Below are 24,244 nucleotides of genomic sequence, written 5' to 3'. Positions count from 1 at the left end.
TTTATTTGACAACAAAGGTTTAACATGAAATTCTGCCACTATTAAAATTAATAACTTGTTGTATGAAGGCTATCCATGCTGTAAACGCAGTGCCATGGCATGCAGGTGAGTAGACTCACACATTACAAACAAACAAACAGACCAACGGACTACTATACCCGTGGCCGCCCACGCGCGCCTCGGGTAACCACTATCAAGCAACTTCATCACAATACAAGATATTAATCTGCGCATGCGCGTTATCCTGATCGCTAATTAATTATGGGTGTGTCAGCACCCTGTGCATTGCAGACAAACAATCTCTCTTAGCTGTAACTGTCGCGCGCGATAGCTGCGGAGTTCGAGTGCCAGCTGCTGTGTTAAACTGGTTGATTAATCCGTGCGCCCTTCAAGAATGGCTACCAAAGAAGGTTAGTTTAGCTGCCAACTTTATATTTAACTTAACTCGTGTCCTCCAGCTCAAGTTGCCAACTGGATGCCTCCTCCCCAGGAGGTCATCGCAGGATGCCCCCCAGGTCTCGAGTACCTCACCCAGGTAGACCAACTCCTCGTCAACCAGATGATCGAAACATTTGAGCGTAAGCATTGGACAGTAAAATCGTTATAAGTTGATAATACTCCAATTGCTCAGATACAGAAATCATAGAAATATCCCTTATAGCTCTTCTTATTACACAAGTGTCAATGGGAATGCAATTTGTTCTCATTCATTAATAATTAAGTTCTTGCATAATTTAAGAGAATGAAAGCTGATACTTCTGTCATTAACGTTACAGGTACATGTAGTTCAATATGTGTATTTTTATCACGTGTGTTTTCAGTCATAACTGGTTGGGAGACTAATAACAAGTACAGAGTGAGAAACACGCTCGGACAGCAGGTCTACTTTGCAGCTGAAGGTGAGTGGAACACTCAGGGCATTCACATTTCATAGTGCCTATACGCCTACAATGATTGTTATTTTTGTGTTGTGTTGTCCCTGTCTATGTATATACTTAATCTGTAGATTAATGCTTCTATCATTGTAGACTCTGGATGCTGTGTACGTCAATGGTGTGGGCCAGCCCGACCCTTTGAGATGGGCATCTTTGACAACAACCAGAAAGAGGTAAAGCAATTTCAGAGCTGTTCACCACCTCCTGATTGTAGACACTGATAGAAAGGTGGTCATAGTTAATTGGTGTCATGGTTCCCATTGCAGGTGATCCACCTTGTGAGGCCCCTTCGCTGCAATGATTGGTGCTGTTTCTGCTGTCTCCAAGAAATGGAAGTACAGTCTCCCCCAGGCACAACTGTTGGCTGGATCAAGCAAGAGTTCTCCTTCATCTATCCCAAGTTCTCGATCCAGAATGCCAATGGAGATACCATTCTTACAATCAAGGGGCCCTGCTGGACTTGCAAGTGGTGTGATGTGGAATTCCAGGTATGCACACGTTGTGTGTGCTTTAATCACTTCACTACCTATTGTGTCCCCCCTCAGGTCATGTCTGCTGACGGCTCTCAGGAGGTAGGCAAGATCAGTAAACAGTGGTCCGGGCTAGCCAAGGAGTTCTTCTCTGATGCTGACAACTTTGGAATCCAATGTAAGTTTGTTTAAAGTGTGTACAGGATGTTGTTACTTACCCCCCCCCCCCCCCCCTCCTGCCATGCAGTTCCAATGGACCTTGATGTCAAGGCCAAGGCTACAATGGTTGGAGCATGCTTCTTGATTGTGAGTTATTCACTGTATTGATTCAGTCACTGAATGATATTGACGCAATTTATTAGTGTGTTACTATGTAAAGTGTTGACACTCGTCCCCTTTTAATTCTCTTCCAGGACTTCATGTTTTTTGAGCACAGCAACTAAAGACTAGTAACTTTCAAAGCTACAGATCCTCGAGTATAAGTACATTATGCTAAACTGAACTCTAGCTCATGTGGGATTGTCTTTTAGTTATTGTTATTCATTGTTATAGTTACTGTCAGTTCTAATTACATATCTCCATGTATTGGCATGTGCTAGCAGCATGCTATGAATGTAATCTGACACTCAAATAGAGGTGACTGGCCGGCACTCCCTCATAACTTGAGTGGCTAGTTGTGATTGGTAAGTAGACTAACTACACTGTGTGTGTACTATGGTAAGGTGACTAACTACACTGCATGTGTACTATGGTAAGTAGACTAACTACACTGCTGTGGACTATGGTAAGGTGACTAACTACACTGCGTGTGTACTATGGTAAGTAGACTAACTACACTGCGTGTGTACTATGGTAAGTAGACTAACTACACTGCTGTAGACTAACTACACTGCTGTGGACTATGGTAAGGTGACTAACTACACTGCTGTGTACTATGGTAAGGTGACTAACTACACTAGTACTGCGTGTGTACTATGAATTCGAAATAATTGATTGGACATCATGCAAGCAACAATATTGACCAGCCCCCACCCTCTTTCTTGCCATCTGACATCAACAGAAGCAATAGCACAGTATTCACAAAAGTAATAGAAAGGTTCACAATGATCTAATTAGTTACTGTTTTTGTTGGGCCTTGCTCTCTTGCTCTTGTGGGTAGAACTCCAGAATGACCTCATCCTCTCCAATGCTGTCCCCCTCACGCACAAACACCTCCTTCACCTGCACAGACAATAACAACAGCACTGACATACTAAACAGCGATGCTTATATGCCGCATAGTGGGTGGGTGGGTGGGGAGTGGTAGTGGGTGGGTGGGGAGTGGTAGTGGGTGGGTGGGGAGTGGTAGAATCAGATAAAGTGCGTGCGAAACCCTAACACAGTAATAGATTATTAAGCAGTGGAGAGGAAGTGTGATAATTAAAATCGTATGGTTACTACTACATATTGATAATGCATTCTCTAAGATCACGTACTATTCCTGACATGGGAGCAAAGAGGGGGTTCTGCATCTTCATGGCTTCCAGAGTGACAATGTTGGCCCCCTCCGCCACCGACTCCCCAGCCACACACAGGATGGACTTAACCACACCCGGCATAGGGGCACGCAGAATGTTCAGCTGACTCTCCTGAAGGGAGGGAGAAGCTGGTAATAGCCATTAGTAACAGAGTAGAATGAGATTGGTGTGATCTGGGAGGGCAACTCACGGCAGATTTGTCGAGAACATGGCCAGCTAGCTCAGCACTGCGAGTAGACTGGACCACAACAGAGTGCTGTATAAATGCACACAATAGAATACTGACAGTGACTGCACGGGTAAGCAGCTGTACCTTGTCACCATAGTGCCTCAGGTAGAGCCTCCGACCTCTGCGGCTCTCATACTGTACAGAAGTGCAAACAGTACAGTCAAGTGTAGCACATGTTTATATACAAACAGTACAGTCAAGTATAGCGCATGTTTACTGAAACACTTGTTAACAGGGCACATACACTATACCCATAGATAGAGTATCTATGCTATTTTAATGCTATACCTGTACTGTGACGTCTTTGCCGTTGATGTTAGCCAGCATCATGGGCTCTCCCACTGACCAATCAGTGCTCAGCTCCATCCTTCGCCCATTGTCCATCTCCACGGTGAACCCACCATCCATCTCCCAGCTCGTGGTGACAGGATAGCGCTCCTTGTTGAGTGTGACTACTAGATCCCAACTCTCTGGAGTAATGTCAATGTCCTCGGATTGTCTGCACAATGAAACAGATAACCTTAGAGACACACAGAAATTGATACAAAACGTCCAATTGAGTACTAGAATCGGTAGACTCGCAAGCCACTCCCTTTTCTCTGATTGGACGGGGGCGGGAGAAAAGGGACTGGTGACTCTGGGCTACAGCTTGTGTAAATCAGGAATGCTATTAAATATTAATGTCACGTGCAAATTATCCAATTTATTCTGATGCGTCAAAAGCTAAAGACACACAGAAGACAAGTATACAGATCTATCTAGCCAGCCTTTTGATTTTATAGATCCTTGTACCAGTGTCTGTTGTGCCACAACTTGTGGATTAGCATGGAACAGCTGATGAACGTAGAAATCTTGGCAGTCCTTCTTTGAACCGAGGACTGGCAGCGATTTAAGACAGCTTGTACAAGTCTGACTACTCTCAATTCAACTGCTGCCCTCTGCCATTATCTGTCTTGTATTGTACAGGTTATTAAAAGCTTTAGGCAACCAATGACTTTCGGCTGCCAGTTCTCATCACGTAAAACTAAAACAAGCTAATCTCTGCTGGTGTCTTAGAAGTTAGATGACTATATCCTAGCTGAATGCCTGATGATGTTATTACTCCATCATCTTCTCTTTTCTAGCACTAGCATCCATTCTTAAACTGTAGCTAAGAAGCCCGCGATCACTTTTGCAGGCTACGCAATTCTACTTAACCTCACGCAATTTTTGGATCACGTGGAAAAATCAATGAATAATCTCTACCCAAATTCTGGTAGAGACACAAAATGTGTCCCAGAGTCACCAGTCCCTTTTCTCCCGCCCCCGTCCAATCAGAGAAAAGGGAGTGGCTTGCGAGTCTATAGAGTCGGCTGTTTAAATAGAGTTCAGAAAATTACGTTCTTGGACCAACTGAACTAAGCAGTGCATGGCTCACCTGTCTTGGTTGAGGAACTGTCGTGCTAACTCCTCCCTCCTCACATGCATGAACGCTGCAGCTGCTATCAGCTCATCAGTCTCCTCAGAGTTCAGAGTCCGTCCTACATCAAACAAATAGTACATAGTCATAATCTGGTAATTCCATAATCTCAGCTTCTTACAGGGCAAGTACTAACTAACTGGCCCACCTTGAAAGCCATCAGGGTAGACATCGTTGATAAAGTTGGTGGTGATGTCACCCTTTATGAAGCTGGGCTGAGTGATGATGTCACGCAATATAGGAATGTTGTGGTTGACTCCTGCAGACACAACAGACACTATAATCAAACACCACCATTGTGTTGTTAGGCTGCAGGGACAGTTAGAGTTAATCACAAAAGACCACTGTTAGCTCTTACTTGTACTTGTAGGTACAAACAGTGTACATGTATTGATCAATGGGGCAACACACCACACACAATGAGAGGGGTATTCAGTGTACCTCTGATGCAATAGTTGTCCAGTGCCTTGGCCATTGTAGCCAGCGCCTCGTCCCTAGTCTCACCGTACGTACACAGCTGTATAGTTAGTCATACATACATGAAGTACATGTAAGTACTGTTGCACAGAACAGATTATCACAGCTATTATCAGAGTTAACCATACGTATAAGTACATCCAAAGAGTTAATTATTACCTTTGAGATCATAGGGTCGTAATACATGCTGATGGTGCTGCCCTCCACTATACCAGTGTCCACTCGCACCTACAGAACAGTGTTCCCATGGTAACCCAGAGAGCTACGTATTGGTATCAATTGACAGACGTACATTTTCCAGTCCTGGTCTTTCCGTAGGCTCAATGTAGGTGGAGAGGTAGCCAATGGAGGGCAAGAACCGGACTGGGTCCTACAGAGAGAGAGAGAGTGGTGACAGTTAACAGTTTAGTGTGTGCAGCTGGCTGTGTTGCTGACCTCAGCATAAACCCTCGCCTCGATGGCCCATCCATTCACTCCAATATCATCCTGTGTCAGAGACAGGGGGTGGCCTACATGGAGGAGAAAATATAAAATCAACAATCCTCATAAATCAACACACACTGTAAATTTCTCTCAAATCGACTGAACTACACAAGTGCCTGAGGGCGTGATGATGGTCACCTGCTGCTGAGTAGATCATCTGCTCGACAATGTCCACCCCAGTAGTGAGCTCAGTGATGGGGTGCTCCACTTGCAGGCGAGTGTTCATCTCCAGGAAGTAGAAGTTTTTACTAGAGTCAACCAGAAACTCAACAGTCCCTGCACACAGAGAAACAAACTATATAAATTAAGTACACTTCGTATTACTTTCCATAACAACTGCAATATTGAGTACATGGTTTCAAAGAATTTAATAATAACGTAAACAGTCAAGCAAGAACAGGCTAGTTAATATTTTCAGCATTAATTCTCCACCCTATAAGCACACTCATGGACATGCTGACCTGCTGAGCTGTAATCCACAGCCTTGGCCAGAGCCACGGCCTGTGCCCCCATAGCACTCCGGGTCCCAGGGTCAATAAACGTGCTGGAAGAGACGACAACAAGTGATGTCATAGCTATGTTGTAAGGTCTCTACCGTGTCTCACCTTGGCGCCTCTTCAACAACCTTCTGGTTCCTGCGCTGAATGGAGCACTCTCTCTCATTCAAATGAATCTGTGGTAATGAGATATTATATAAATACAACCACTCATACACTTAACTCACCGCATTCCCGTGTTTATCTCCCAAAACCTGTACGAAATAAATATCATTGATACACGTATATACTATATGAAAGGATTCTGTAACACAGAATGAACTCTAGAGGGCCTACTGAATGTCAGAGCACAACAGAATGAACTCTAGAGGGCCTACTGAATGTCAGAGCACAACAGAATGAACTCTAGAGGGCCTACTGAATGTCAGAGCACAACAGATCGAACTCTAGAGGGCCTACTGAATGTCAGAGCTCAACAGAATGAACTCTAGAGGGCCTACTGAATGTCAGAGCTCAACAGAATGAACTCTAGAGGGCCTACTGAATGTCAGAGCACACACACACACAATCACACTCACCTGAATCTCAATATGACGAGACTTGTCCACAAATTTCTCTATGAGCAGTCTGTCGTCCTTGACAGCTGACTTGGCCTCCTCTGTTGCTAAGTGGAATCCTTGTCGTGTCTCCTCATCATTCCAAGATATCCTCATTCCCTTCCCCCCACCTCCTGCACTTGCCTTCAGCATCACCGGGTAACCTGCAGTACCATGGCTACTATCACTGAGTAACCTAGTACCATGGCTACTATCACACAATACACTGGACGACATTAGGAGGCTTAAAACTGTCTCTTTACAAAGATGCAAAACTCCAATAAAGGTCTGTTCTAACAAGCACTGCACTAAGAGTGTGATACAATACCCCACTACATACTTCATTCTCCTCACCAATCTCATTGGCTAGTTTGATAGCCTCGTCTGCGTCCTTTACGATGCCATCAAACCCAGGGACAGTGTTCACTTGTGCCTCCATGGCCGTCCTCTTGCTCTCTAACTTGTCCCCCATGACAGAGAGGGCGTGTGTGGCCGGACCAATGAATGTGACTCCTCGATGCTCCAACTCATCAAAGAAGACGCTATTCTCTGAGAAGAACCCGTAGCCTGGGTGCACCTGGAGGGGAATGAAAGAGCCATCCAAGCATTAAGAAGTGACCTGCTAACCCAAGCAACAGGCACTGTGTGGAATAGTATATAGGTCCCCTTCATTTTGAAGTACTGGAGTTGGCTCTGTACCTAGAGTTCTGATGGTCCAAATTCAATGATTTTATGATTTTATGAAAGCTTAGAAGGAGCTCTTTCAGATGGTTCGCTTAAATCCCAAATTTGGAACGGGCCATAATTTTATATTTCCAGAAAAAGACCATGGCCCCATGGTATTTCATCAAAAACAGGCCCAAAATAGACTTCTGATTTTAACACATAATCTGAAAGGCCTCTCTCTAAGGTTTTAGAAAATCGTAAAATTAACGTTATTGGACCAACGGAACCAAAGTTATGGCCGTTCAAAGATGCTCAATGTAGAACACACGTTTATTGTAACAGTAGATGGAGAGACTGCAGACCTAGTTGCACAAGTGTTGAAAGTGCTTGGAACATAGTTATCAGTTAAAGTCTCCATGCCAGCACAGATGCTAGACTTACGGCTTGTGCTCCAGTGGTCTCCACTGCCTCGAGAATGGCAGGCATGTTGAGATAACTCTCAGTGGCTGTGGCTGGGCCCACCCTCACCGCCTCATCAGCCATACGCACATGCAGCTGAGAGAGAAGTGAGGAATACAGTGTATATCAATAATAACACCAACACCAACTACTCACGGCCTGAGCATCAGCGTCACTGTAAATGGCCACAGACTTTATCCCCATCTCCTTACACGTCTTCATCACCTACAGAATGCACATACACCGCATTTAAGATGGTACTACACATAACTGCAAGGCTTTAAACAAATGGTGCTATAGGTCCAGGATCGCCTATTATCACGATCTAAGTGTCACAGTGGAACTCACCCTGCAAGCAATTTCTCCACGGTTTGCAATCAGGATCTTGTCAAATGTCTGTATTATAAGAGTGAGGTAGTCTAGTACAGACACAGACTTGGCATGGCTAGACTGGCTGTACCTTCCTATCCTTGGTTGCATATCCTCTCCTGCTCAGCAAACCAGCACTGATAGGCCTCCTATAACATCCCCTCCGCCTTAGGACCGTTCTCACAATAGCAGACATCCTATACAGGCCGTGAGTTGGTCCCTACACACACACTTTCTCCTTCAGTCAAGCAATCTTAGTTCAGAGGTCAAGAGCTCTGCAGAAAGGAGGGGCGTGGCTTGTTGCACCTCAGTTGTGCAACCAGATGACATGGCAGCTCTCTTTGTTTTCAATTACATCTCCTTGGTGCAAGACCCGGAGGCATAATTCAGCAGTAGACAAGATACAAAAGGGCACCCAGTCAGCAAACAAATCAGTCAGCACAACAAAACATTCCAGCCTCCAAGAAATTACGTCGCGACGTGACGTGAGTTGCAGTCTTGATAAATTTGAGTGATAACTTAAGAACGATTTATTTATAGTGAAGACATTAAAAGAAGAGACAAAGCCGAACATTCCAGAGGCTGACTAGATTGACTTTGAGCCCTGAGCAGTTGAGGTAATTAAAGCAATGTAAAGTAATGCTCTAGTTTAATTTAATGTGATGTGTAATAAAAGCTAAAGATGAAACGAGTGATTACATTAATTATCTTGCTGCAGGTGATAACAAGGAATGGAGTTGAATGAAGAGCTGGAGTCTCTAACAGCCATTTTTGGTCGTGATGTTTCCTATTCCGTTGGGAGAGATGGGCAAATGCTTGTGAACATTTTCATGAAGAAGAAAATCATGGCTACTCTTAAACTACCAGGTAGATAACTGTAACAACTGAATCATATAAACATTATTGGCTTCCAACCACCGTAATTATCATTGTACAATGTACATCTTTTGCATAATTGTGTGAAGACATCAATGTACATCTTTTGCATAATTGTGTGAAGACATTAATGTACATGTAGTTCATTTTCCAGGTAACTATCCCAACTCCCCTCCTGAGGTCCAGCTGTCTCTGCAGTACAGCTTCCCCGAGCTCGAACAATGCATTAACGATGTTTCTAAGGACTCCATTGGTGCTCCTATGCTGTTCCAGATGATCGAAGCCACTCGAGAATGGCTACAGAACCACCCAAATGACAGGGGCCGAGGATCACGTGATGTCTCCCCAATACGGAGCAGTGACGCCACTGTATGCAAGTTCTTCAAGCAAGGGAAATGCAAATTTGGTGATAAATGCAAACTACTCCACCCCACAAAAGGACACTCCCCCGCTATGGCTGAGGGTGCTATGGCAACCATTGGATCAAAGCAGAAACAAACTGGCAGTAAAGTAGACGAGAAAAACGGCAAAACAAAGCCAACAACTATAACTACTCAAGAAGGGGAAGAAAGCGAAAAGAAATCTTCAATGCGATCGGCTACTGATGTAATCTCACGAATATTATGGGATGGCGACCTACCGACAGAACAGTTTTGTATTGGGTACCTTGACAGATTTGTGGGGATTATTGAGAAGCCATTTGCTGCATTCAGTTGGGAAGACATTGCTTCAGTTGGACCAAGTGTCCTCTCCATTCCCAAGCACCGGATCCAATACTTCAAATATCGAGATCAAATTGTCTGGGACAAGCGCTCACAGATGGACAACTTTTTTGGATCACGGGGTGGCTCAACCATTGATGAAATTGTCCAGGCTATGGTACCCACTACTGAAGCAGGTGATCAAAAGCAGCCAGCACAAAATCTCGAGTTAAGTCCAAACAAGAAGCACTATGATGACAAAGACAGACCAACTCATTTCCTGTGCATACAAATATGCGATCAAGAAGTTGTGGCTAATATACGCATTGTTCAAGACCACATTCTAACCGTGTCACCACAACTGTCTGAGGGACTTGTGTCTCCTACTGCTTTCCACATCACTCTGTGTATGGTCCGACTGGAGAACGATGATCAGATCAGCAAAGCCAAAGCTGCTCTAGAGAAGATGAAGCCACATTTTCTACTCATGCTGCCTCAAAATGTCCACTTACTGCTAAACGGCGTCGACAACTTCAAAGACAGATTGGTATACGTCAAGGTTGCCCCGAATGCTGCTCTCTCTAAGCTTGTCTATCTTCTAATTGAGCGGCTTCAAGCTGCTGGTGTTAAAACCCCTGGCAACCACTCCGAATACACACCTCACGTGACAATTGTCAAGATGTCAAGACCCATGCAAAAAGAGCTCAGCGTAAGAATTGCTGGCCAGGCCTTGTACTCCAAGTTCCAGAACAATATCATGGGAAGACAACAACTTCAGACAATCGATCTATGCTCCTTGACTGGTCCAAAGCAAGAAGATGGTTTCTTTCCACGACTACACACCATATCAAATTCACTGGTACATCTGACCCCTGACCTTCGACCCTCACTCTTGTGTGCAGTTGAAGCGCTATCCACACACGGAAAACTTTCAGAAAGAGAAAAGGCTACAATTGTGAATGTTGTTTCTTCCTCTTCCATGGATTTACCTGATGAAAGGAAATTCGAACGAGCCCTCAAACTTCTCACGAATACTCGTCTCACTAGCTCACAAGAAACAGCTGTTGTTATACTTCGTGGCGTTCCCGGATCAGGCAAGTCGTTCCTAGCCACCAACTCCTCTGAATACCTCAGCAACCCTTCTGAGTTTGCTGTTTGCAGTGCTGATGAATACTTCATCAAAGATGGTACATACACATTTGTTCCTGAGTTAGTTCCCGAAGCCCACGCATATTGCCTTCAGAAATTCCTGAAATGCGTTTCCAACATCGAATTCAAGTTTGTGATTGTGGACAACACTAATTCCCAAGTGTGGGAGTATCAGATATACACCTACTTGTGTGAGATCCTGCATCTAGACATGCACATTGTTGAGATTCCGTGTCCAACCGATTTCATTGCTGGCAAGTTCCAAAGTCGAAACGCTCACAACATTGACAGCACTGCAGTCAAAAACACGGTACAAAGATGGGAGAATGATGACAATGCTCTTCGTGTGTCCCCCCGGCTTTCCTACCCAACTGGCTCGACCAGCAGGCCTGATTTCTCATTGGAGTGGATTGTTCAACTAGGAAAATACCAATCTCAATTATTGGATTCATTCTCCGCTCATTTTGCCATATACACGGGCATCTTTTTGACCACTGAGTCACAATGGCTACTAGTATCTACCTACCCACCAGCCTTTGCAAATGTGCATGCCGATCATGTGACCCTCTGTTACAAGCCTTCTACTGAGTCTATCACAGCCACAAAAATTGGTCAGAAAGTAAAGATACGTGTTACAGGTCACGAGTCAAGCAGTGGTGTGCAAGCTGTCCGTGTGCAAGTCCCTAGTGAGGTACAATGCAATGCCGACATCCCACACATCACCATCTCTACGGACAACGGTGTGGCTCCCAAGATGGCAACAGCTATGCTCAGCAAGACTCAAGTGTCCACAAAGCAACAAAACTCTATTGTTCTGGAAGGAACTGTTGGGATTGTTGTGCGTGAACTCTTTGAAACAGACAAACTCTCTGACACTGAAGCTAACAAAGGTTCAGTGATAAGTGAATCCGACCTTGCCAAGCTACAAATAACCTCGAAGAAAATGTTCCAACAGAAAGTGGCAAAGAAGTTGTACCCCACACTTGCAGTAGCTGAGGAGACGGAGGTGTCCATTCACAATGGCACTAGTGACATCACAGATCTCTTCCTGTTTGATTTTGATGGCACCCTATTCCACACACCCTACCCAGAGGAGGGAAAAGCACTCTACAAGCAGCAGACGGGAGAGAACTGGCCGCACAAAGGATGGTGGGGATGCCCACAGTCACTGTTGCCTCCATTGGTCATCTATCCAGGACCTGCTATCGGCGATTTTCGCTCACATTTAGGACTACCTGGTTCCAAGACGTTCATTTTGACATCACGAATCGATAAAGCACGAGGACCATTGAAGAAAATTATTGAGCATGCTTCCATTTTCCCTGAACGAGTTTTGATGAAGCCTAGTGATTTAAGAGTGTCTGGTGACGTCTTCAAAGGAATTGCCATTAAGGAGCTTCTCTCTCAGTTACCCAATCTGACCAGAATCAAGTTTTGGGACGACAAAGAAGAGAATTTGAAAGAAGTTAAACGTGTTGCTAAGCTGACCAAGCCAGGCATTCAAGTGGAGCTGCTGCTCATGGAAAAACCTCTCTCTCTTGATCCAGACTACCTCGAGGAATTGGTGCTGAAATCAAAACCCCCTAACTCTCGTTTGGAGACCAACCTCACAACGTACTGCCACTTGCCAAGTGCTACCTACACCCAAGCTGCTCAAGTTGGAGTCCATTTCCTCGCTCAACAGTTTTCTCAGATCATTGAATTTCAAGACGACCCCAATCTCTTGGCGTACCCATTTGGTTCATTTCCTCTAGGACGTTCCAGTGATGTTGACCTTTGTCTCCTTGCCCCACCCACTAACACGCCTATGGAGTTCGCTGACAAACTAGCAGCACAGCTAGAGTTATGTGGTATCAAGTTCATCCATGTTGGCCGAAGCTCCCGCTGTCCAAGACTGAAAGTTAGAATTAGTTTCAATGAAATTGGACCCATCGATTACGACATTGTGTTTGCGATTGTGAAAGAAGAAGCTATTCTTCACAGTCTGGAAAATCTTACTGTACTTGAGCTACAGAGCATGCTCAAACCTGGAGATGCTGCAAGCAAGACTGCATTCACTGGACCTGTGTTTCTCCATCATGTGAAGGAGGCTCTCCAAGGTGTTATCTCAAGTTCAATCTTTGCAGCTGTGGTGGAAATGACAGTACAAATCCTACGAGCCAGCCACCTCAAAGGAAATGCATACCATTGCATTCGTACCTTCCACATCATTCAACTGCTTGCTGATTTTATCAAGTCTCGTACCAAAGTCTCACCATCTTCAGAATGGAACGCAGACACACTATTCAAGGTGTTTGTCAACAGCTGCTCCCAGCTACCAGTTCCAAAATGGAAGAAGCTATTTGGCGATTTTGTACCCAGTCAATACATTGACAAAATTATCAGTCTCTTCGTTAAAGTTTGTGGACATGTCGAGTCAAGTGATTTCCCCTCCTCAGAGACCTACTACACGCTAAGAACACGAGTCCCCATCCCCCAGCCATCTTACACTGCAGTGAGCATCCAGGTCAGTAGCAGCAATGAAGTATTGCTGTGGAAAGCAGCCTCTGTGATCGAAGCTAAGTTGCCTACTTACATACGAAAGCTACTGGATTCTGGCATTGATGTCATTCCTTGCCCCACCACAAATGATGAGAGGACATGCACATTCTGTTTTGCTGTCCCTGAGGGCAACAACAACAAAGAAGCAATTCAGCAAGTCTTGAGGCCTTTCTGGGGAGAAATATCGGAGTATCGACAAAACAACGGTATGAGTATCAATCTTCTATTTGAATCGTTGGAAGAGTACAAGCTAGACGAAGAGATGGTAGCTACTGCAGCCTCTCACAAGTACACTGACTTGGTGATGAAGTTTTGCTCAGGTAAGGAGAGGGAACTTCACCTGTCCCCTAATCTAAGTGCTTACGAGAGGCGACTGGTGCATGAAGCTGCTGAGAGGATGGGAGTGTCACACAAGACAGCCGACAAAGATGGCAAGGCTCACATTGTGTTACAGAAAACTGGAACTAATTGAACAAAATTAATTGTTTAATTGCATGCATGTCGTTGTTTGCGTAGAATGTGCTAGCTTGCTGTTTTATTATTTTTATACTGAAAGTGTGCTATAGTTTATATTATAATAGTTGCAGTAAACATTTGTCATAATTATGAAAAAACATTAATTTGCTGTTCAGTCAATCTGAGTATGAATAAGGGGGATGAATATATGTACACATACACTCACAGTTTACAACAGTACTACTGTATATATTATAATTATAAGTTAAACTTTAGGACAATGTCCAGTGTTCTTGACACAACATCCTGCATTGTACTTCGGTTGTCCTTTCCAGTCCACTTTCCACGCCTCCATCTCATAATTCCATGGATTAGCGACAGGAGCAGCTGGCGTTTGATATTGTACCACACTTGGATGGCCATTCTCAGGCCACAGCCACTGCTCCGTGTTGTCGAGGAGATTCCACCAGTTCTTACACCATCCTTGTTGACCATTCACCTTGCAACCTTGGTTTGCACCACCCTGGCGACCGGCTGAGGCCCCACCCCAGTCTGATGCCTGACAGTTAGGGAGGAAGAGAGCACAATAGGGGTGAGTGTCATCACATGGGGGGCCGCTGTTATCAGGGCGACGGGTAGGGCGGGCAGAAACAGTACAGGCAGCTGTAGTACGAGAGAGACCAGGCCAGACTGACTCCACCATCGATGCCGGAATGCGGTATATAAATGTTCCAATGTGGTCAACAACTGCTACAAAGATGTAAGGTACACTCTGGTTGTAGCCAGTCCCGAGGAAATAATTGTTTGAGGCCTCTTGATCATTGAACCATCCACCGTCTGCATTGCAAGTCGATCCTTGATCACCAATAAACGATCGACCAACTTGATTCCACTGAGTAGAGTATAGCCTTCTGTAATTATCTGCAGCTCCAGCATTCACAGTCCAAGCAGACTCCAAAAAGTCGATTTCTCCAGAATTCGCTGTAGCCCAGCAATTGTTATTACCATAGGGACACTTGTTGTTCGGATATCCAGTAGTAGGCCCTTTGTCCAGAGTGACTTGATTCAGCATGTACCAGGCAAGGTTGAACGATTTCTCTGTTGAGATGACAAACATCATGCCTGGAGGGCCTACACCTTTCACACCAGCTGGATAATAGCCCCATGACCAGTCCGCTGCACCTCCAGGCTGCGGCTGCATCCATGGAGTCTTTAGTCCCCCGTTGGGTCGTAAAGTGTCATAAGGTGGTTGCGAACCATCAGTGTTGAATGAAGATTCTGGCACAAGTTGCCATAATCTTTGCACACTGTTCCATTGATACGAAGCGGCATAGTTTACGATAACTTCACTTCCAGCGTCTTTGTACTTCTGAGTGCTTGGTGTGTTCTTATAGGCACCACAGCCACTTGCTTTACAGGTGGCAATAATCCAGTTGAAGTACGGAGGTGTCCAGCAACCATCTAGTGGACAACAACAACCAAACTTGGGGGACGTTGCGTCAAAACTGCAGAGAGGGTTGGGGCCTTGTCCTTTGGTACAATTGCCAAAATATTGTCCTCCATTGGATTTAGTGTAACTGGGGCATGTCCAAAGTTTTCCTTGCGCATCGATCTCCTCGTAAGAAGGTGTTCTAGGGCATTCTTGACTGTTGGTGGGTGAGGGACAGGGAGCACTTCCTCCGGGGCCAGGCATTCGGCCAGTCCAGCTGCACCCCGAGCCTGCAGTCACCGAGGACCAGGCTAGTGCAATGGAGAGCAAAGACAGTAGAGGAACACTTAGTTTAGTCATTCTGCATAATCTACTGATTATGTTACTATCTCATGTACCTTTATATACCCTATAATACCATTAGCATAATTATACTGAGTTAGCACATTTCCTTAATTCTTAATTCGGGTGCAATTATGATAAGAACATGTCATTCAGTACACTTCATAATGGACGCAGGAAAAAGTCATTGTTTATCATTATTATCATTGTCAACATGTGATGTATCATGTGCAAATTCCTCACAATATACCAACTCCCAACAAGAGTTTTACAAAAGGCAAATGAAATCTATTATAGTTATTGTTCGTTGTTCTTGAAAGACGGCTAATTTAAAAGTTCATTGTTCAGATTGTCCAGCCAACATCAGTGAAACCTGCAAACAAAAAGACACACACATAATTATAAATATAAAACAAAACAGTACATTTATTGTACAATGTTGTGTAGTGAAGCTTTGCACTGGCTGCCCATGCATAGTTATTATGTGTGAAAGAAATGTGTACTTTGGAAGGTACGATTCTCACCTCTTCTTGTGTAGGGCACGAGACAATGTACTGGTCCTCAGTTGAGTAGTGTTGCTTGACCAGCTTCTCCAGACTCTCAAAAGATTTCAAAATGTTAGCCTGGGTGGGTGATAAGCAAAGAAAAGTGAAGCCAGTGTTCAATATTAGGACATTACAGGCCATGTAGGGGTAGAGCTACTAGAGTGAGGCAGTTGGTTTAATAGAAGCTGGTACTACTAAATGCATGGGTACAGCTGGCATGCTCTAGCATCACAACCCATCCACTCACCCTGCATGGTCGGAACAGAATGTGTTCAGTCTCCTCATTGGCCAGATAGAGGGAGAGGCTCTTCCTCACGACAGGGACACGACTCTTCACCAGCTGGTTGGTCTTGGTCATCACCTCATGGACATTGTCTGTGGGAGGTTGGAATCTCATTTTACAAATAAACATGCATTTTGTACCTAAAGAAAGGAGGGATCTAGGTATTATATGATGCAGAGATAATTTCGACTAAAAATAGTTTATACAAGGCCAATGGTTTGTCAAAAATGTACGCGATCAAATTTCTTACGTCAATTTGTGGCTCGGAATAGATTGAGGTTGCTCTTAAATGGACCATTCAAATTAGATTTCAAGTGAGGCTTGCAGGTACATATACACACGTACGTGCTATGATTGTGCACTACCTGCTCCAGCAAATGGCTGCTGGTGGATGAGTGTTGTGAGATTGAGGTTGTCCTTTGAGGCCAGAGAGACGAGAACATCGAACCTAGTCAGCAAAGCTTTGAGAGGGTCCACTACAGAGTCAGTGGTGCCAGCTATGAACTTCTCACAAACCACCTTCAACTGTCTGTCCACTTCCTGTACCAATTAGAGGTCAATCAGTACATTTCAAGTGATCTACAATGTATGTACACAGTACATAGAGAACAAGTGATCTACAATGTACACAGTACAATGCCAAGATATGCTATTATACAAGTGTACGATATTATGGCATAAACTTGCCTTTCTGGAGTCGAGGTGTGTCTCCACTATGCCAGGGGAGCCGTCAATAAAGAATCCAAGGATAGCATTGCTACTGTTCAGAGAGAAGAGTCGAGCCCTCTTGTGCAACAGTCCATACGCAGCAGCTGTGGAAGATGAAGGACTTATAATACACTATAGTACATAGACAATGCTTCACCTCTAGTTTTGGACCAGTCTAAAGTTACTTCAGTCACGACAAAATCGACGTCAAACGGTGCAATCTGCTCCCTCAGAATCAGCAGGTGCTTAATCAGGAACAACTGAGCATCAACTGGCAGCTGCACAGTCAGTGACATTAATGACAGTCTCACACAAGCATTGGTTGTACCTTCTTGTCTTTAATGGCAGCGCTGGCAGAGAGAAGTGAGATGACACACTCTGACAGAGCCTCGTGGGCAATGCCCTCAAACACTGGTTTCTGGATAGAGAGTACAGCATCATTATAGCTAATATGTGTACAGAAAGCCATAGAATACATTGTACACTTTCTAGACTGGATATAATTGGCTTTACCTCAACACATCTGTACAACTTTGATAGACAGAGGAGGGTTCTCCTGACAGTAGGGTACCACATGGCGTGCATGTCCACTGCAGCCACTACACTACGACTCTTGCGTCTCTGGGGAGGGGTCTTGTTGCCATGGTCACCAGAAACATCACTCTAGAATAAAGAAACAATTCAGCACACATTCAGTATGATAAGTAATATTGAAATGCTTAAAACCTTTCATCAGTTCTAAAGAATATATATCGTACTTGATGGGAGACAACATTTTAAGAGAAACTTACTTCTGCTCCACTGGTGTCAAATACCGAGTCAGAATCAGTGGACTTCTGGTCTCCTTGAGTGGCCCCAGCTGCTACAATGAGCTTGTCAGGATAGGCCAGGTCCCCTGCAGCAGGGCGGTACCCTCGGATGTCAGTCTGGATGAAACGCTGGAAAAGGGAGGGGGATAACAACAGCCGGCCTTGCATATATAGGAATGACTAACAAACCTGTGCCCTGAAGATGAGTCTCTGCTGTGTGTCCTCCAGCATCTGTTTCACCACTCCTCCAAAGGCAGCCAGCTCCTTGCCTGAAGTGTGTCACAGCAGGTATATATATAACACACTAAATAGTCTCAACAGCAGACAATTGATGAGTATTACCTTTTGGTTCAACCCTTTCCTCGAGCATCTCCACCTGGTATGTAGAATTAGACAGACAGTTATTGAGAGGGTTAGATGGTGACAGGTAGCTATGAGAGCAGTGGTACTAACCTTGAAGATGGTGGTGAGGTCAGCCAAGGTCTCCAGGTGGTTAGTGTGGATGATGACAGGTCTCAGCAGGTCGTACAGTGAGAAACAGAGGCTCTCCAACAATCCACTGTGACAATGATGAGGGCTATGACATACAGGCACTCATACATCATGCAGACTTACACTAAGTGCTGACTGTCTGCAGTGAAGAAATGAAAGAAGAGCTGATACTCATCTTGACATACCCGACACAAGTAGTTGCAGCCCGAGCGAACCTAATGTATGGAAACAAAACACTGACTATCTCAATACGTATAGTTATGATTGTACAAGACTATATTATTCATGCTGTGCTGACCAGGGCGGTGTTATTGGAGGCATGTGCCTTCTTGAGCTCCTCGATATGAGCAGACACTATTGGTGTGAGGAGAAGCCCTCTCTGGGACATGTAGCAATGATGGCAGTCTCGAAGTAACGTCTCGTATCTAGGGACACAAGAGGACAGTGGCTAGTGTGTCCCGTGTGGTGTGAGTAACTTACTCTGGTGCTTTATCTGCTCTTACTTCAATCTCTTTCATGAGCGCCTGCACACAAGAAAGCACACTTATTCTGAGACACTATATAATTGACAAACTGTGGGTGAAATGTTAAAATGTCAAATATTTAGAGAGTCGCGATTAAGTACGGTAGCTAGAACCTATCTGGCAGGAGTATGTGTACCTGGAGTTTGGGAGCATTTGCTCTGAACTTTCCATAGTACTGAGCATAAGAACTTTCAGTGGGGCCTGGAGCCACTCCCTACACCGAACATAGCGGATGGTATCAGTTGGTACACTCTATATACTAGTAAGAGACGTCACCTGTTTGGGCATGACTGTCCTTGTGGTGTTTTTTAGAGAGTTGATCACATGCTGTTTGACGAGGCCCAGAGCTCGAGAGAGATATTGCTTGAACCTCACAAGGTAAACTTGAGACTCCTTGTACTGGGGCTGTGGGGATGACACAAAAGCCAGGCATAAAATTAACAAAGGGCTACAGAGTACTGTGAAAATGTACAGTACTAAAAGTATATGTCAAAACAGGCCAACATTTCTGAAAAATCACGGACGCCATAGCCTTCTTTGAGAATGGAACTGCGTTAGTATCGTCATGTATTTTTTGGCCTCCACTGTTACATGTACTAAATTCACAGACAACTACAGTCCAGTAGTAACTTAGGCAAACAGTGTGTCACTACAAGGAACACTGGTGGTCTCACATTGTGTTGTATGAAGGTGATGCAGTGGTCCAGTTTGGTCAGAGTGCTGGTGAAACTATTGCTGGTGACAGAGAGAGTGGATGACGCCAGTCTCCCTCCAACGCTCTCCAACTCTGTGAAGTACGACAGCTTGCTACTGATACTCTCCGCTACACTCACCAGTTTCGTCTGTGCATGAGAGGGGGGGACACAACACTTGATATAATACGTGAACATTATTGGAGGACTCTGAAAACACACAAATCAGCTAAACTCTGAGATTAGAAGCACATAGTATAATTAGGGGTATAACAAAAACGGCTTTAAAGTTTCTTCCCCTCACCTGCTCCTCCACTAGCTGCTCACAGGCCTGATGCAGAGCCCCCGTCTTCTGTGCCACCAGTGTGTGCTTGTCACTCATCTCTGCAAGAAACTCGACAGCCTTGTCTATCTCAGTCAGCATGTTTGAACACTTGTCCTGGTAGTCACTCAGCTGACCTATGTAATCTCTGCAAGGAGAGTATAACAATACCAGAGCATGTATTGCGTAAGTGTAGGCTACAATGACTAACTTATAACACTTGTTCTCCTCATCCTGGGCAAGGGACTCCACTTCATCAAACCAGGCTAAAAACTGAGGTAATAGAAAGGTTAGTCAATCGTGCACACACTGGTGTACACCACATAATGACCTGCTGAGGGCTCTCAATCTTGTCCAGCCCCAGAGAGCTTGAGGTGTCATGTGACTCCTCTCTCCTTGTCCTACCACCAACGCCTTCACTTGGAACGACCTACACACACACACACACGCACACACACACACACACACACACACACACACAGAGGAGGTGTATGCTGTGACCAAGTATAAAGTGCATCTACATGTATACCCAGCTCGTTACCTAACCAGTACGATCGCTCATTGTATACTTAAGTTATCAATTGTCTTCTATGTACATACATCGGGAGGCATTGGTCTTGAGACAGCAGTAGCCGACAGTTCCATGTAGCTCTTCTTCTGAGCACCTGTGAGAGGGGCTAGATTTGTCTCCCACTGACTCAGTCTGTCTCGGAGGCTCTGCTGAGGCTTGCTTCTTGACTCCATGGGCTAGCTGATAGTGATTTAACGTCTTTATGCCATATCCATGTGTTTGCTATCGAAATAAGGGAAAGGTCGTCTTTAGAACTGTGTCCATCATAGTAAAACGCCCTCCTATAGACGACCTTCCCCCTAGTTTCACATGCAAGCTCCAAAACCATGAAGTAAGATTGTTTCACAGTCTGTGCACTGTACTGATACTCTCCCCCTACCTAGTAACGTGAAGGCCATTCAGAGGATCACTGAAACTGAGCTGACCCAGGGCAGGGGAAAGAAGTCATGGCACGACATGTACGCTGGAAGTGCCTACGTCTTTATAGGTACGTAAAGCTATGTGTGAACCACTTAGTGAACCTGCTCTAACATGTTTCTATGATTAGTGTGTGTACATGGAGTTATGTGAAGTTAAATTTGATTGTTTTGTCCAGGAGGCTTAAACTATTCCCTGACAGAAGGAGACGTGTTAGCCGTGTTCTCACAGTGAGTAAACATGTTAATGCTTGTCCAAATGTTTGGCTCCTACTCTAGGTACGGAGAGATCATGAACATCAATATGGTGAGGGACAAAAAGACGGGAAAGGCCAAAGGCTTTTGCTTCCTTTGTTATGAAAACCAGAAGAGTACCGTACTGGCTGTCGATAACATGAACGGCATTAAAGTGAGTGGTACATTATTTTGATTGGAGGATTGGTATTTACCACTTCTTCCACTGCAGTTGTGTGGTAAGACAATTCGTGTGGATCATGTGGCCGAGTATCGTCGCCCTAAAGATGAGGATGGCAATGAGATCGTAGAGAAGGGGTGTGCCCCCAAGACCCCCACCCCTAGTCCTGAACCCTCTGAGAGTGAGTCTGAAGACGAGCCTGTAAAGATCAAAAAGAAAAAGACGAAAAAGTTTAAAGACAAGAAAAAAAAGAAACGCAAAGAGAAAATAGGCATGTCAGATAATGAGGGTGAAGGACACACAACTAAGAAACAGTCTCGTCGCGAAATGGCTGATCCTGAAGCGAGAAAGGCTTCTGGTGATAATGAGAAATCGAGGGAGCGAACAATGGAAGAGGAACATAGGCAAGTGCCAGTCAATGATAAGAGTGGTAGATCACGAGGGCGGAGAGAAAGAGGCGATGAATACCCATCACGACACAACAAAAAGAAGAGCTACAGAGACAGATCTAGGTCACGGTCTAGAGATAGGAAAGAACAGTATAAGAAGAACTCTTAGCTAGCTAGCACAGTCATGCACATGATTGTACAATCTGTATCCTCTGATTTTCATTTTTGTCTTCTATTAGTTATTAATTAGCACATTACCCTTGTATTAAGAATGTCTGTCAATTTATAATTACATCAAACAACACAATGCTAATTATTAAGTAAACAAAAATCTACAGTTTAATCGTTAATAAACTCTACAATTAAGTAGATCTATGATGTACCAGGCAGCTGTGGGCCGGAGTGGTAGGTAGGGGGGAGTTCGTTCCTCAAAAAACCTGAAGTCCTGAAATAGAGCAGAGCATGTAATGTAATATCAGGTGAACAATAAAAATTAATAATAGCTCACAATCAAAGAGTGAGGAGATGCAGTCCAGCGACCCAGCGACCCAGCACACAAGGACACGGAGGACACAGCGAATACAAAAGACACAGCGGACACAGAGGACACAGGGGACACAGAGGACACAGCTAAATCCCCCTGTATAAATAATTATTAATGAAAAATCCACTGGCACACCAACCGGATTTCGAATTCCACCCAAAATTAACAGCATTGTGTAAACAGGGCTCTCATTTGCTCCTGTTAATACCTACCCTACTAACAACATTCTAACACATCAAGTAGACAGTAATACAAACAGAGACAGCATAATTAATAAGAACGACAATGACAGCTTACAAGAGCAAGCTAGACAAAGAGCTAGAGAGCCTAGAAGCCCAGTACGGGTTCACTAGACCAGACAGAGGGAGCTTTGATGACCCTAATATACAGTGGAGAGAGGGAAAGCCTGACTATAGGAGTCTAGATCTACTCTACTATAAAGGCAAAAACAAAAATCATGCTGTCGGGTCACTGGAGATGATCGTGGAGAATCTTGTCAAGAAATGGGAGATGCAAATGACATACATGACTTCCCCGAAAGATTGGAGTACTGTGAAACTGGACGAATTTCGAGTGATGGTGAATCACGGCCAAGAAATGACTGGGCAAGATGCTGTCAAGGTTGGCACATACAACTGGGTTATGAAGGAAATTAGCAAAGATCTCTACGACGCCGAAAATGAAACATTCGAATCGTCGCATAAGCTTTTTCGAGGAGCATTTTCGGGTGGCTTTCTGTGGGAGGTGTTGGAGGTGTACAGTGGTCCTCCTAAAGTGGCCTTCTCATGGCATCACTGGGGGGCGTTCAGCGGAGAGTACAAAGGGGTCAAAGGAGATGGCCAGAAGATTGAGCTGTACGGATTTACAATAGCTACTGTCAACAGCGATTTGAAGATTCTCAAGCTAGAAGTGTACTCAAAGTTTGAGGGCTTTCTGAGAGCTTTGCAAGGAAAGGCTACCCCCGAGGACCTAGTGAGAGGCCAAGAGCTGGTGGGTACAGAATGCCCCATACACAAGCAAGTCAAGACTAAATAGACAACGGACCTAGCCAGTAAAACTATTTAGAGAGAGAGAGTAGTGAACTAGTCAACTTGAATAGTACTATTAGATAATGTTATTTGATGATGGGTAGCAGGCCCAAGCTCGCTGTATCTACTACCATACAGGAGCACATGAGGAGATCTCCCACTATATATAAGGGCCAAAACCAGAGCCCTGCAATAAAGTGTATACGAGGACAATAATCATGGGCAGAACTCATTTCCAACCTCTAACGTGCATTAACATGGGCAGAACTCATTTCCAACCTCTAACGTGCATTAAGAGCACCTGTAAACTGTTTTTTTTACACGTACACAAGAGCTCACCATCGCATGCCATAGTCGAAATTACCCAAGAAGTGTTAATTGCCACGCAGAGGAGTAGATGATTGCCCGAGGATCTGGTGTAGCCTGTATAGTTGCTGTGCATGCATGTGATTATTCCAGTGCAATGCAATGACAGTATTATAAGGCTATTGAATAGCAGCTGCTCAGTGTCAGTATTTTAACAACAAACGACTTTATGTCCATCTCTTGTTGGATTGACAATGGCCTTCGAATCCAGTTTGTCTACAATCTGCTAAGTCTCTGAGCTTCTTTGCAGTCGTGTTTATACTTTGTCCAGAGTTCTGTGACTGCTCATTATGCTGCCTTAGCAGTAGACCCTTACAGTGCTTTTCAAGTAGGTTGAAAATGAATGTTGAAATTAGTCACTAAACCACAAAGCTGTGACCTAGACTCAACTTTGTGGTTTAGTGGTGAGTCTCACTTCAACATTTAACTTTGCACCCAGTGAGCCTTCAATTCAGCATGCATAATTATATCATTTTTTTTCTGCAATTA

The 24,244-nt window shown here is 44.5% G+C and overlaps 7 protein-coding genes and 1 long non-coding RNA gene across 8 annotated transcripts; 4 read left to right on the top strand and 4 right to left on the bottom strand.

Moving 5' to 3' along the window:
- The first annotated feature begins 248 nt into the window (after positions 1 to 248).
- On the top strand, positions 249 to 2,023 carry LOC135341980 (phospholipid scramblase 1-like). The gene is made up of 8 exons (XM_064538673.1): positions 249 to 410; positions 459 to 578; positions 822 to 899; positions 1,029 to 1,108; positions 1,202 to 1,423; positions 1,481 to 1,583; positions 1,653 to 1,711; positions 1,819 to 2,023. Exons 1-8 carry the CDS (start codon positions 395 to 397, stop codon positions 1,846 to 1,848), a joined length of 708 nt encoding a protein of 235 aa, XP_064394743.1. The 5' UTR covers positions 249 to 394; the 3' UTR covers positions 1,849 to 2,023.
- Positions 2,024 to 2,453: 430 nt separating this feature from the next.
- Positions 2,454 to 8,456, bottom strand: LOC135341889 (propionyl-CoA carboxylase alpha chain, mitochondrial-like). The gene is made up of 21 exons (XM_064538570.1): positions 8,249 to 8,456; positions 8,137 to 8,184; positions 7,945 to 8,013; positions 7,771 to 7,884; positions 7,018 to 7,240; positions 6,646 to 6,827; positions 6,295 to 6,321; positions 6,176 to 6,243; positions 6,032 to 6,114; positions 5,709 to 5,846; positions 5,523 to 5,596; positions 5,380 to 5,457; positions 5,247 to 5,315; positions 5,052 to 5,127; positions 4,759 to 4,869; positions 4,569 to 4,671; positions 3,440 to 3,650; positions 3,236 to 3,286; positions 3,113 to 3,178; positions 2,881 to 3,033; positions 2,454 to 2,626 (listed from the first exon to the last, which is right to left on the bottom strand). The coding sequence occupies exons 1-21, from the start codon at positions 8,351 to 8,353 to the stop codon at positions 2,522 to 2,524; spliced, it is 2,154 nt and encodes a 717-aa protein (XP_064394640.1). The 5' UTR covers positions 8,354 to 8,456; the 3' UTR covers positions 2,454 to 2,521.
- A 3-nt stretch (positions 8,457 to 8,459) lies between these two features.
- LOC135341864 (uncharacterized) lies at positions 8,460 to 14,055 on the top strand. Its single transcript, XM_064538542.1, has 4 exons — positions 8,460 to 8,642; positions 8,698 to 8,774; positions 8,876 to 9,024; positions 9,188 to 14,055. Exons 3-4 carry the CDS (start codon positions 8,889 to 8,891, stop codon positions 13,894 to 13,896), a joined length of 4,845 nt encoding a protein of 1,614 aa, XP_064394612.1. The 5' UTR covers positions 8,460 to 8,642; positions 8,698 to 8,774; positions 8,876 to 8,888; the 3' UTR covers positions 13,897 to 14,055.
- On the bottom strand, positions 14,018 to 15,762 carry LOC135341903 (uncharacterized). Its single transcript, XM_064538585.1, has one exon. The coding sequence runs from the start codon at positions 15,667 to 15,669 to the stop codon at positions 14,146 to 14,148; it is 1,524 nt and encodes a 507-aa protein (XP_064394655.1). The 5' UTR covers positions 15,670 to 15,762; the 3' UTR covers positions 14,018 to 14,145.
- Positions 15,763 to 15,838: 76 nt separating this feature from the next.
- LOC135341879 (conserved oligomeric Golgi complex subunit 3-like) lies at positions 15,839 to 20,863 on the bottom strand. Its single transcript, XM_064538561.1, has 22 exons — positions 20,627 to 20,863; positions 20,358 to 20,456; positions 20,238 to 20,299; positions 20,009 to 20,174; positions 19,687 to 19,854; positions 19,289 to 19,417; positions 19,149 to 19,226; positions 18,969 to 19,012; positions 18,787 to 18,913; positions 18,612 to 18,703; positions 18,450 to 18,555; positions 18,339 to 18,372; positions 18,186 to 18,265; positions 17,979 to 18,125; positions 17,701 to 17,850; positions 17,516 to 17,605; positions 17,345 to 17,465; positions 17,163 to 17,291; positions 16,845 to 17,015; positions 16,444 to 16,571; positions 16,176 to 16,274; positions 15,839 to 16,024 (listed from the first exon to the last, which is right to left on the bottom strand). Exons 1-22 carry the CDS (start codon positions 20,768 to 20,770, stop codon positions 15,989 to 15,991), a joined length of 2,400 nt encoding a protein of 799 aa, XP_064394631.1. The 5' UTR covers positions 20,771 to 20,863; the 3' UTR covers positions 15,839 to 15,988.
- Positions 20,832 to 22,089, top strand: LOC135341970 (RNA-binding motif protein, X-linked 2-like). The gene is made up of 5 exons (XM_064538663.1): positions 20,832 to 20,928; positions 20,981 to 21,084; positions 21,193 to 21,244; positions 21,293 to 21,422; positions 21,480 to 22,089. The coding sequence occupies exons 1-5, from the start codon at positions 20,924 to 20,926 to the stop codon at positions 21,984 to 21,986; spliced, it is 798 nt and encodes a 265-aa protein (XP_064394733.1). The 5' UTR covers positions 20,832 to 20,923; the 3' UTR covers positions 21,987 to 22,089.
- On the bottom strand, positions 22,052 to 24,144 carry LOC135342011 (uncharacterized). The gene is made up of 3 exons (XR_010396725.1): positions 23,729 to 24,144; positions 22,326 to 22,457; positions 22,052 to 22,262 (listed from the first exon to the last, which is right to left on the bottom strand). It is a non-coding gene; the product is annotated as an uncharacterized LOC135342011 (long non-coding RNA).
- Positions 22,616 to 23,478, top strand: LOC135341978 (uncharacterized). Its single transcript, XM_064538671.1, has one exon. The coding sequence runs from the start codon at positions 22,647 to 22,649 to the stop codon at positions 23,394 to 23,396; it is 750 nt and encodes a 249-aa protein (XP_064394741.1). The 5' UTR covers positions 22,616 to 22,646; the 3' UTR covers positions 23,397 to 23,478.
- Positions 24,145 to 24,244: the final 100 nt, after the last annotated feature.

This window comes from Halichondria panicea, chromosome 9, assembly GCF_963675165.1.
Source record: "Halichondria panicea chromosome 9, odHalPani1.1, whole genome shotgun sequence".
Lineage (NCBI taxonomy): Eukaryota > Metazoa > Porifera > Demospongiae > Suberitida > Halichondriidae > Halichondria > Halichondria panicea.
The sequence above is the reverse complement of the archived record's forward strand: the minus strand, read 5'-3'. Positions and strand labels throughout refer to the sequence as shown.